Source organism: Thalassophryne amazonica, unplaced genomic scaffold (genome assembly GCF_902500255.1).
Source record: "Thalassophryne amazonica unplaced genomic scaffold, fThaAma1.1, whole genome shotgun sequence".
Classification (NCBI taxonomy): Eukaryota; Metazoa; Chordata; class Actinopteri; order Batrachoidiformes; family Batrachoididae; genus Thalassophryne; species Thalassophryne amazonica.
The window spans coordinates 118,922-132,001 of NW_022986318.1; the positions used below are offsets into that span (position 1 = coordinate 118,922).

The 13,080-nt window shown below is 44.2% G+C and overlaps 1 protein-coding gene across 1 annotated transcript in view; it reads left to right on the top strand.

Moving 5' to 3' along the window:
* Positions 1-12,853, top strand: part of LOC117506050 (dynamin-1-like) — a gene marked incomplete at its 3' end in the record, with an annotated part of 113,801 nt that extends 100,948 nt beyond the window's left edge. The window contains exons 10-13 of the mRNA XM_034165578.1: positions 10,370-10,440; positions 12,206-12,254; positions 12,368-12,379; positions 12,740-12,853. Of these exons, the coding sequence (XP_034021469.1) occupies positions 10,370-10,440; positions 12,206-12,254; positions 12,368-12,379; positions 12,740-12,853 (246 nt within the window). The remainder of the gene's footprint in view (positions 1-10,369; positions 10,441-12,205; positions 12,255-12,367; positions 12,380-12,739) is intronic.
* Between the last annotated feature and the right edge of the window lie 227 nt (positions 12,854-13,080).

The window sequence follows — 13,080 nt, forward strand, 5'->3', positions numbered from 1 at the left end:
CAAACAAAAAGAAGTAGAAGAAACCCAGACCACATAGAAGACTGCAGAACAGGAAACACCAACGCTCACGGGCAACAACGCTGACATGGAAAGATGGGTGTGAAATCACCAATGAGAGCATGAAAACCAGGAAGCAATGCAGTTAGTGTAAGGAACCCCCCCCCCCCCCCCCCCCCATGCACACAAACAAAAACCAAACACGAAGAACTGGGGAGAGGTGCGGAGTGAAAGGTCGTGCTTCTTAGTGTGGAAGTGAAAGTCGGGACTTTGAATGTTGACAGGTTAATAAAGTGTCTTCAAATTCTTTTTAAAAGAGTTGATGAGTCTGTGCAGCATAAAGACAGGGGGAGAGAATTCCAGACTCAGTCATCTCCAGTAAAAGACCATTAGAATAATCCAAACCAGAAGAAACAAAAGCATGGACAATCACCTCCAGTAAAAGACCATTAGATTAATCCAAACCAGAAGAAACAAAAGCATGGACAATCACCTACAGTAAAAGACCATTAGAATAATCCAAACCAGAAGAAACAAAAGCATGGACAATCACCTACAGTAAAAGACCATTAGAATAATCCAAACCAGAAGAAACTGTTATGTGTTGGACGCAGCCCGGAGAACCGACCAGCGTTTGAAGGACCCAGTATGAAATAAGCAGAGCACGGTACAAAGGATAACTAAATTTAATTACATAACAGTGATGTGGAAAAACATAACAAATGAGTGCGCGGACTGGCGAGGTGGTGAAACGGTGCACTCCCAGCTGCACAAACGGTCCGGAGCCAGAAACTGTTCGGACCCAAGGACCCCGCCGACACCCCCCAGGTGGCCGCGCCAAACCGAGTCTGTGAAAGAAGAAATCATCATGTGAGTCCACACTCCACACACAGAGAGACCACTCAAAGGTGTGCATAAACAGCAAACACTTCCTGGCTTAATTACTAATCAGCTTCCCACCCTGCAGGCATGGAACACCCTGTTCACATACTCAAACTGCAGTGGAAGCTGATTAAACGACTAACATAACAGCTCAATACAATAAGGTGTGAGGGACACCACATATACTGACTGTACAAATGTTAGTCACAAAACCAAACGTACCTCAGGAAGTGTGCTGACGAGCGTGAGACCTCACCCCCTCCTCTTTCACAGACCATGCATCAAACCTGGACGTTCTCTGCATCCACTGATGATGAGATGGCTCTTGAGACGATCTCACCCGTCTGGTCACAAGGTCGAGTCTCTGGCAAATACACACTGTGCACTCCAGACTTAAATGCCACCATGTTCCAATCCGTGTAGATGCACCACAGCTGTGAGTCCTGATGAGCCTCAGGTGATCAGGGTGAGGTCCTAATAACTCAGCCACACAGCCACTCAGTCCTAAACGCGCACCACCTGGAAGGAAAACCAAAAGACAGAAACAGAAGACAAACAAAAGCCAGCCAGGCACGCCAGCCACAACAGCACCCCACCCTCACGGGAAGCCTCCCGGCGACCACACAAACCTGGCCCAGGAGAAACACCCCCCTCCAGGGACCATGGCTGGAAACCGTATCTGCATTCATCTTCCAACAGAATCTTCATCTACCAGAACGGTTGATGTCCCCGGGAAGAGGAGAAAAGAAAAACCCTAACTTAAGCTTGCAAATACAAAAAACCTAACCCCCCCCCCCCCCCGACGACATGTAGGGACCAACACCCCCCAGAGGACATCCCGCCAGCTCCAGGAGTAATAACCACAGCCGAGGTCCCTCTGGGATCCAAGGTCACCCACGGGGACTCCCAGCGCCTCCCAGAGGGACCGTTCCATCAACCCCAGGAGACGCCTCCCCTCATGACCAACGGACCCAGCCCCGGCCGTCTATGGCTAGATGGACCCACAGCCCTTTCCCCCCCAGAGGACACCACAGTCAGACCCTGAGGGCGGAAACCGGGGGGGAAAACAAAAGGAAAGAAAAAAAAACATACAAACAAAACAACCCCAACCCCACCCCCTTGGCGCAGTGGAAACTGGAAGCACGTCCAGCGTCACCAACCGTGACTATACCCCAGAAGCCAACCGGGAGGAGTGGAACAGCGGTTATGGCAGACGGCACAAAACGGCGCCACTCCTCCGACTTCCAAACCAGCCACCAGCTGCGGGTATATTCCACTGCCCCAAACCTCAGCCACGCCGATGGCAGACGACTCAAAGGCGCGCTGAAGCCGGAGGTGGAACAGGGAATCAACAAACAAAAAAAAACAACAACACCCCGAACCCCCCCCCCCCCCCCCAGGTGCAGAGGTTACCTGGGAAACGCCCAGCATAACCAAACTGCACCACTCCAGCAACGCCGACACGTACGGCTCACCCGGCTGGAGTCAGAGGAGAAGAGAGGGCATAACAAAAAACAAAAAAAAAAGAAAAAAGAAAAAACAACCCAATTACCCCCCCATCACCCCCCAGGGGACCGTCCCATCAAACCCTGGGGAGGTGAAACTAAAAGAAATAAAAAGAAAGACTAACAGACTAACATAAAGTTGCTTGGGTCCTTTTTTTGCTCCAAACAGACTGCAGGGTCACGACCCCAGAACACTAAATAGTGTAAAAAAAAAATCCCACACAAAAACCAACTCAAAAAACACCCACACAAAATGAACTAACACAAAACTAATGTGACTCATACCGTTAAGCTCAAACAAATGGAACACACCTGTTCCATCTTAAGAGCATTAACGGTACTGTGACTCAGTCACCAACAGAGGGAGCCAGAGTGCTAAAAATGAAAAACCCCCTTTAGTAAAAGAGAAAACAAACTCAAGCTGCTTTTCTGTGCGCAGCTGTGTGTAACACACAACCAAAAATGTGTTTCAACTCATTTACGCCGGAGCAGACACAACAGACGCAGTAGTTATCTTCACCCGGGGAAACGGGGCTACAACTGTAACAGGAAGCTCAGCGACCCGTGCCACAGAGCTCCGCCGTGCGCGTTCACCCATTACAGACACACTCTTGCAGCTCCCGTTTAAACCTCTTATCTGGTCGGAGCGTGACGCGAAGCTGTCGCCAGTCACACTCCACCACGACCCACGGATAAGGCACAAACACAGGAACACGGCTGCAAGAGAGCTCAAATCAGTATTCAGTAATGGGTTCTCAAACACGCACCATCCGGGCGGAGAGCACCCGCAACTGATCCGGATAACTTCTGAACGTCTGCTGCCGCCTTCCCGGCGCGTTACCGTCTCTGCTACCGCTGGGTCCGTGATGTTTGGCCAGAGACTACTGTTATGTGTTGGACGCAGCCCGGAGAACCGACCAGCGTTTGAAGGACCCAGTATGAAATAAGCAGAGCACGGTACAAAGGATAACTAAATTTAATTACATAACAGTGATGTGGAAAAACATAACAAATGAGTGCGCGGACTTGCGAGGGGGTGAAACGGTGTGCTCCCAGCTGCACAAACTGTCCGGAGCCAGAAACTGTTCGGACCCAAGAACCCCGCCGACACCCCCCAGGTGGCCGCGCCAAACCGAGTCTGTGAAAGAAGAAATCATCATGTGAGTCCACACTCCACACACAGAGAGACCACTCAAAGGTGTGCATAAACAGCAAACACTTCCTGGCTTAATTACTAATCAGCTTCCCACCCTGCAGGCATGGAACACCCTGTTCACATACTCAAACTGCAGTGGAAGCTGATTAAACGACTAACATAACAGCTCAATACAATAAGGTGTGAGGGCACCACATATACTGACTGTACAAATGTTAGTCACAAAACCAAACGTACCTCAGGAAGTGTGCTGACGAGCGTGAGACCTCACCCCCTCCTCTTTCACAGACCATGCATCAAACCTGGACGTTCTCTGCATCCACTGATGATGAGATGGCTCTTGAGACGACGATCTCACCCGTCTGGTCACAAGGTCGAGTCTCTGGCAAATACACACTGTGCACTCCAGACTTAAATGCCACCATGTTCCAATCCGTGTAGATGCACCACAGCTGTGAGTCCTGACGAGCCTCAGGTGATCAGGGTGAGGTCCTAATAACTCAGCCACACAGCCACTCAGACCTAAACGCGCACCACCTGGAAGGAAAACCAAAAGACAGAAACAGAAGACAAACAAAAGCCAGCCAGGCACGCCAGCCACAACAGAAACAAAAGCATGGGCAATCACCTACAGTAAAAGACCATTAGAATAATCCAAACCAGAAGAAACAAAAGCATGGGCAATCACCTACAGCAAAAGACCATTAGAATAATCCAAACCAGAAGAAACAAAAGCATGGACAATCACCTCTAGTAAAAGACCATTAGATTAATCCAAACCAGAAGAAACAAAAGCATGGACAATCACCTACAGTAAAAGACCATTAGAACAATCCAAACCAGAAGAAACAAAAGCATGGGCAATCACCTACAGTAAAAGACCATTAGAATAATCCAAACCAGAAGAAACAAAAGCATGGACAATCACCTACAGTAAAAGACCATTAGAATAATCCAAACCAGAAGAAACAAAAGCATACACAATCACCTCTAGTAAAAGACCATTAGATTAATCCAAACCAGAAGAAACAAAAGCATGGACAATCACCTACAGTAAAAGACCATTAGAATAATCCAAACCAGAAGAAACAAAAGCATGGACAATCACCTACAGTAAAAGACCATTAGAATAATCCAAACCAGAAGAAACAAAAGCATGGACAATCACCTACAGTAAAAGACCATTAGATTAATCCAAACCAGAAGAAACAAAAGCATGGACAATCACCTACAGCAAAAGACCATTAGAATAATCCAAACCAGAAGAAACAAAATACAGACGCACTGTGTATACAGTGTGTAATGTGTGTACTGTGTCTACAGTGTATACTGTGTGTAATGTGTGTACTGTGTATACAGTGTGTATAGTGTGTGGACTGTGTGTAGTGTGTATACTGTGTATACAGTGTGTATAGTGTGTGGACTGTGTACACTTTGTGTACTGTGTATACTGTGTGTAGTGTGTATACTGTGTATACAGTGTGTATATACAGTGTGTAGTGTGTGCACTGTGTATATTGTGTGTACTGTGTATACAGTGTGTATAGTGTGTGGACTGTGTGTAGTGTGTATACTGTGTGTACTGTATATACTGTGTGGAGTGTGTATATACAGTGTGTAGTGTGTGCACTGTGTATACTGTGCGTACTGTGTATACAGTGTGTATAGTGTGTGGACTGTGTGTAGTGTGTATACTGTGTGTACTGTGTATGTTGTGTGTAGTGTGTATACTGTGCGTACTGTGTATACAGTGTGTATAGTGTGTGGACTCTGTGTAGTGTGTATACTTTGTGTACTGTGTATACTGTGAGTACTGTGTGCACACAGTATACTGTGTGTAGTGTGTATACTGTGTGTATCTGTGTAGGCTCTCAGTTGTCCAGGTGGTTTCCATAGTAGAGAAGCTTGAATCTTCGACTGGACCGGGTTGCTTGACGCAAGGACGTTTCCCTTCAAATCGCAGAAGCTTCCTCAGCTAAAATTCTTGCTCTGGTGGTCTGACTTCTGTCTTGACTCTTGTAGAGAAGACTAATCAAGAAGTCACAAAAGCTGGAGTTTTAAACCTAACCAGACCCCTCCTACTGAGAGGCAGACTGCTATAGGCTAGTGACTAAACAATAGCTCTAATTAGCAGCTATTGTGCTCTAGTTAGCACCCTTCTAATGACAGGGCGGCTGTCCCTCCTAATGATGGGACGGACCCTCTCCTAATGGCTCCCTTGACGACTCTGCTGATGACGTGAATGACTCATTACCATAGTGTGTGTATACAGTGTGTGTAGTGTGTGGACTGTGTGTACTGTGCATACAGTGTGTAGTGTGTATAGTGTGTATACAGTGTGTGTAGTGTGTGGACTGTGTGTACTGTGCATACAGTGTGTGTAGTGTGTGGACTGTGTGTACTGTGTATGCAGTGTGTGTAGTGTGTGGACTGTGTGTACTGTGTATACAGTGTGTGTAGTGTGTGGACTGTGTGTACTGTGTATACAGTGTGTGTAGTGTGTGGACTGTGTGTACTGTGCATACAGTGTGTAGTGTGTATAGTGTGTGTATACAGTGTGTGTAGTGTGTGGACTGTGTGTACTGTGCATGCAGTGTGTGTAGTGTGTGGACTGTGTGTACTGTGCATACAGTGTGTGTAGTGTGTGGACTGTGTGTACTGTGTATACAGTGTGTGGACTGTGTGTACTGTGTATACAGTGTGTAGTGTGTATAGTGTGTGCATACAGTGTGTGTAGTGTGTGGACTGTGTGTACTGTGCATGCAGTGTGTGTAGTGTGTGGACTGTGTGTACTGTGCATGCAGTGTGTGTAGTGTGTGGACTGTGTGTACTGTGCATACAGTGTGTGTAGTGTGTGGACTGTGTGTACTGTGCATGCAGTGTGTGTAGTGTGTGGACTGTGTGGACTGTGCATGCAGTGTGTGTAGTGTGTGTACTGTGCATACAGTGTGTGTAGTGTGTGGACTGTGTGTACTGTGCATGCAGTGTGTGTAGTGTGTGGACTGTGTGTACTGTGCATACAGTGTGTAGTGTGTATAGTGTGTGCATACAGTGTGTGTAGTGTGTGGACTGTGTGTACTGTGCATGCAGTGTGTGTAGTGTGTGGACTGTGTGTACTGTGCATGCAGTGTGTGTAGTGTGTGGACTGTGTGTACTGTGCATGCAGTGTGTGTAGTGTGTGGACTGTGTGTACTGTGCATACAGTGTGTGTAGTGTGTGGACTGTGTGGACTGTGCATACAGTGTGTGTAGTGTGTGGACTGTGTGTACTGTGCATGCAGTGTGTGTAGTGTGTGGACTGTGTGTACTGTGCATGCAGTGTGTGTAGTGTGTGGACTGTGTGTACTGTGCATGCAGTGTGTGTAGTGTGTGGACTATGTGTACTGTGCATACAGTGTGTGTAGTGTGTGGACTATGTGTACTGTGCATGCAGTGTGTGTAGTGTGTGGACTGTGTGTACTGTGCATGCAGTGTGTGTAGTGTGTGGACTGTGTGTACTGTGCATGCAGTGTGTGTAGTGTGTGGACTGTGTGTACTGTGCATGCAGTGTGTGTAGTGTGTGGACTATGTGTACTGTGCATGCAGTGTGTAGTGTGCATTGTGTGTGTATACATTGTGCAGTGTGTGCACTGTGTATACTGTGCGTGCTGTGTATACAGTGTATGTAGTGTGTGGACTGTGTACCATCCCCTCATTACCCCATCCCCGTAGAGACGGTGCCTGCTCCCAGACCACCAATAACCAGCAAAAATCTATTTAAGCATAAAAATTCAAAAAGAAAAAATAATATAGCACCTTCAACTGCACCACAGACTAAAACAGTTAAATGTGGTCTATTAAACATTAGGTCTCTCTCTTCTAAGTCCCTGTTAGTAAATGATATAATAATTGATCAACATATTGATTTATTCTGCCTTACAGAAACCTGGTTACAGCAGGATGAATATGTTAGTTTAAGTGAGTCAACACCCCCGAGTCACACTAACTGTCAGAATGCTCGTAGCACGGGCCGAGGAGGAGGATTAGCAGCAATCTTCCATTCCAGCTTATTAATTAATCAAAAACCCAGACAGAGCTTTAATTCATTTGAAAGCTTGACTCTTAGTCTTGTCCATCCAAATTGGAAGTCCCAAAAACCAGTTTTATTTGTTATTATCTATCGTCCACCTGGTCGTTACTGTGAGTTTCTCTGTGAATTTTCAGACCTTTTGTCTGACTTAGTGCTTAGCTCAGATAAGATAATTATAGTGGGCGATTTTAACATCCACACAGATGCTGAGAATGACAGCCTCAACACTGCATTTAATCTATTATTAGACTCTATTGGCTTTGCTCAAAAAGTAAATGAGTCCACCCACCACTTTAATCATATCTTAGATCTTGTTCTGACTTATGGTATGGAAATAGAAGACTTAACAGTATTCCCTGAAAACTCCCTTCTGTCTGATCATTTCTTAATAACATTTACATTTACTCTGATGGACTACCCAGCAGTGGGGAATAAGTTTCATTACACTAGAAGTCTTTCAGAAAGCGCTGTAACTAGGTTTAAGGATATGATTCCTTCTTTATGTTCTCTAATGCCATATACCAACACAGTGCAGAGTAGCTACCTAAACTCTGTAAGTGAGATAGAGTATCTCGTTAATAGTTTTACATCCTCATTGAAGACAACTTTGGATGCTGTAGCTCCTCTGAAAAAGAGAGCTTTAAATCAGAAGTGCCTGACTCCGTGGTATAACTCACAAACTCGCTGCTTAAAGCAGATAACCCGTAAGTTGGAGAGGAAATGGCGTCTCACTAATTTAGAAGATCTTCACTTAGCCTGGAAAAAGAGTCTGTTGCTCTATAAAAAAGCCCTCCGTAAAGCTAGGACATCTTACTACTCATCACTAATTGAAGAAAATAAGAACAACCCCAGGTTTCTTTTCAGCACTGTAGCCAGGCTGACAAAGAGTCAGAGCTCTATTGAGCCGAGTATTCCTTTAACTTTAACTAGTAATGACTTCATGACTTTCTTTGCTAATAAAATTTTAACTATTAGAGAAAAAATTACTCATAACCATCCCAAAGACGTATCGTTATCTTTGGCTGCTTTCAGTGATGCCGGTATTTGGTTAGACTCTTTCTCTCCGATTGTTCTGTCTGAGTTATTTTCATTAGTTACTTCCTCCAAACCATCAACATGTTTATTAGACCCCATTCCTACCAGGCTGCTCAAGGAAGCCCTACCATTAATTAATGTTTCGATCTTAAATATGATCAATCTATCTTTATTAGTTGGCTATGTACCACAGGCTTTTAAGGTGGCAGTAATTAAACCATTACTTAAAAAGCCATCACTTGACCCAGCTATCTTAGCTAATTATAGGCCAATCTCCAACCTTCCTTTTCTCTCAAAAATTCTTGAAAGGGTAGTTGTAAAACAGCTTACTGATCATCTGCAGAGGAATGGTCTATTTGAAGAGTTTCAGTCAGGTTTTAGAATTCATCATAGTACAGAAACAGCATTAGTGAAGGTTACAAATGATCTTCTTATGGCCTCGGACAGTGGACTCATCTCTGTGCTTGTTCTGTTGGACCTCAGTGCTGCTTTTGATACTGTTGACCATAAAATTTTATTACAGAGATTAGAGCATGCCATAGGTATTAAAGGCACTGCGCTGCGATGGTTTGAATCATATTTGTCTAATAGATTACAATTTGTTCATGTAAATGGGGAATCTTCTTCACAGACTAAAGTTAATTATGGAGTTCCACAAGGTTCTGTGCTAGGACCAATTTTATTCACTTTATACATGCTTCCCTTAGGCAGTATTATTAGACAGCATTGCTTAAATTTTCATTGTTACGCAGATGATACCCAGCTTTATCTATCCATGAAGCCAGAGGACACACACCAATTAGCTAAACTGCAGGATTGTCTTACAGACATAAAGACATGGATGACCTCTAATTTCCTGCTTTTAAACTCAGATAAAACTGAAGTTATTGTACTTGGCCCCACAAATCTTAGAAACATGGTGTCTAACCAGATCCTTACTCTGGATGGCATTACCCTGACCTCTAGTAATACTGTGAGAAATCTTGGAGTCATTTTTGATCAGGATATGTCATTCAATGCGCATATTAAACAAATATGTAGGACTGCTTTTTTGCATTTACGCAATATCTCTAAAATTAGAAAGGTCTTGTCTCAGAGTGATGCTGAAAAACTAATTCATGCATTTATTTCCTCTAGGCTGGACTATTGTAATTCATTATTATCAGGTTGTCCTAAAAGTTCCCTAAAAAGCCTTCAGTTAATTCAAAATGCTGCAGCTAGAGTACTGACGGGGACTAGAAGGAGAGAGCATATCTCACCCATATTGGCCTCTCTTCATTGGCTTCCTGTTAATTCTAGAATAGAATTTAAATTTTTTCTTCTTACTTATAAGGTTTTGAATAATCAGGTCCCATCTTATCTTAGGGACCTCGTAGTACCATATCACCCCAATAGAGCGCTTCGCTCTCAGACTGCAGGCTTACTTGTAGTTCCTAGGGTTTTTAAGAGTAGAATGGGAGGCAGTACTGTGTGTACTGTGCATACAGTGTGTGTAGTTTGTGGACTGTGTGTACTGTGCATGCAGTGTGTGTAGTTTGTGGACTGTGTGTACTGTGCATGCAGTGTGTGTAGTGTGTGGACTGTGTGTACTGTGCATACAGTGTGTAGTGTGTATAGTGTGCATAGTGTGTGTATACAGTGTGTAGTGTGTGCACTGTGTATACATTGTGTATAGTGTGTGTATTGTATGTACTATGTGTACGGAGCTTCATTTGTGTCTCTCTAGGTGATGTTGCTGATTGACATTGAGTTGTCCTACATGAACACAAACCATGAAGATTTTATTGGATTTGCAAAGTAAGACTCTCTCATACATGCACACTCACATACACACACACTCAGACACACACACACACATACACACACTCAGACACATACACACACAGTCACACATACTCACACACACACTCATACAGTCACACATACACTCACATACACACACACACTCAGACACACACTCATACAGTCACACATACACTCACATACACACACACACTCAGACACACATGCACACACTCACACACACACTCATACAGTCACACATACACTCACATATACACACAAACACGTGTGTCTGTATATTTTCTGTTATTACCTCCGTCAAGGAGGTTATGTTTTCGGTCGCATTTGTTTGTTTGTCTGTTTGTCAGCAGGATAACTCAAAAAGTTTTGAACGGATTTTGATGAAATTTTGTGGAGTGGTTGGAAATGACAAGAGGAACAAGTGATTAAATTTTAGTGGTGATCGGGATCACGATCCGGATCCCAATGCTAACGCGTTAGCATGTCTATGGCATTTTCAATGTTAAAAGTTAGCATTAAGCAGTTGCAGCTCTCATCATGTTTGGGTGCATTTGTTTTCAAATGGTAATATTTCTTAAATTTATTTTTGTTTATATATTAATAATCTCATGATTATTATATACAGTTTTGGAGAAAGAGACAAAAAGAAATAGATCACTGCCAAGGAGGGAATCTCTTTAGGGTCAGTGACCCTATGGCCTTGGCGGAGGTTTGCACTCTCTGAGTGCTTCTAGTTTTTTTATGTACTTTTTTCATGTGGGCGGCCCTGTTCACTGGCAGAGAAGCAGGAGGAGGGCCTGAGGAAAACCCACATCACGTTGCAGGGGTTATATACTCACTGGCCATTTTATTAGGTACACCTTGCTCATACCAGGTTGGACCCCCTTTGCCTTCAGAACTATCTTAATTCAAGTTGTTTGTACACTCTATAATAAGGTGTCTGCTGGAATTAACATGAAGGGACGTTTGTCAGGTTCCATCCCATTTTCAGTTTCAATTTATTTTCATTTATATAGCGCCAAATCACAACAGAGTTGCCTCAAGGCGCTTCACACAAGTAAGGTCTAACCATACTAACCCCCAGAGCAACAGTGGTAAAGAAAAACTCCCTCTGAGGAAGAAACCTCAAGCAGACCAGACTCAAAGGGGTGACCCTCTGCTTTGGCCATGATACAGACACAAATCACAGAACAACTCACAAAACGAACATACAGGAAATGTTGCCGGTGCACAGGACAGTTTCTGGAACATAGACCACACCCATCTCTGGATGGAGCTGCACCTCAAAAAGAGAGAGAGAAAAAAAACAATCAGGCATCAGAAAGACAACAAATACAGTATCATTTGTCAGCATTAAACAACAAGAAAAACAGAAGAAATACTAAGGTGATCGCCGGCCACTAGCCCTAAGCTTCACTAACAGACCCAGAATTTAGGTAAAGTTGAGGCGGTGGCATGCTCCGTTTGCTAATAAAATGAATTAAAAGAGTAAAAAGCATATATTCATCAGTGACTGATTGATTGGTCTGAATGACGTCATGATGATTATCTCATTCAAAAATTTTAAATCACTGCAGACGTATGGATATTGATCTGGTGGTGTGAAGCGTGCGCAGGGTTCCAGCTGGTGTGGTTCATCTGCTTCTCCATGTGTGGATTCCTGGTGCAGCTTTTTGCAGATGATCTTGTGTTGTTGCTGGGAGAATGCTGAGGGATGATGTTGCTTTTCAACATGATCTTTATGTGTGTTTGGTGGCAGCGCTCAGCAGAAGAGCAGTCAGACCAACAAGAAGGCTGCAGGAAACCAGGTGAGTCTGTCTCGGTCACACCAGGAACGGTGGAGCCTCATTCAAATTTTTCTTTTCTCTCACTCTTTAATTTCTTCGTCCTTCACTCTGCCTCTGTTGCTTCGGTGATCCAGGATGAGATCATGGTAAGTCTTGACAGACAGAGGCAGTGATGTCACTGTGAAGACATTTGACACTTTCCAAAGGCGGAGTTAAGGAGGCTGGATTTTAGGGTTGAACCCCTCCTGAAATGACTTACTGCTAAAAAATGGTCCAAACACAATCATACTGACATAGAGTGGAAAGAATCTGCTCCTACTGTCCACCAATCACACCAGAGGAACCTCTGACCATTGGACTGCAGTTTGATTTTATTTTTTTATTGATTGGCAGAACTTGATTGGTGATCAATATCTGAAGGGAAAGTGTCAGAACCTTTAATTTCCTTTTCTGACATCATCAGGTATCTCACTGTGATGTAATGACGACTGTACGTGTGCACACAGGTGATCCGTAAAGGCTGGTTAACCATCAACAACATCGGCATCATGAAGGGCGGAGCTAAAGAATACTGGTTTGTCCTCACCGCCGAAACGCTGTCCTGGTACAAAGACGATGAGGTAACATGCAAAGACATAGACAGACGCACAAAGAAACAGACGCACACACAGAGGCACAAAGATACAGACACACACACAGAGAGGCACAAAGATACAAACACACACACACACAGAGGCACAAAGATACAAACACACGCACACACAGAGGCACAAAGAAACAGACGCACACACAGAGGCACAAAGATACAAACACACACACACACAGAGGCACAAAGAAACAGACGCAC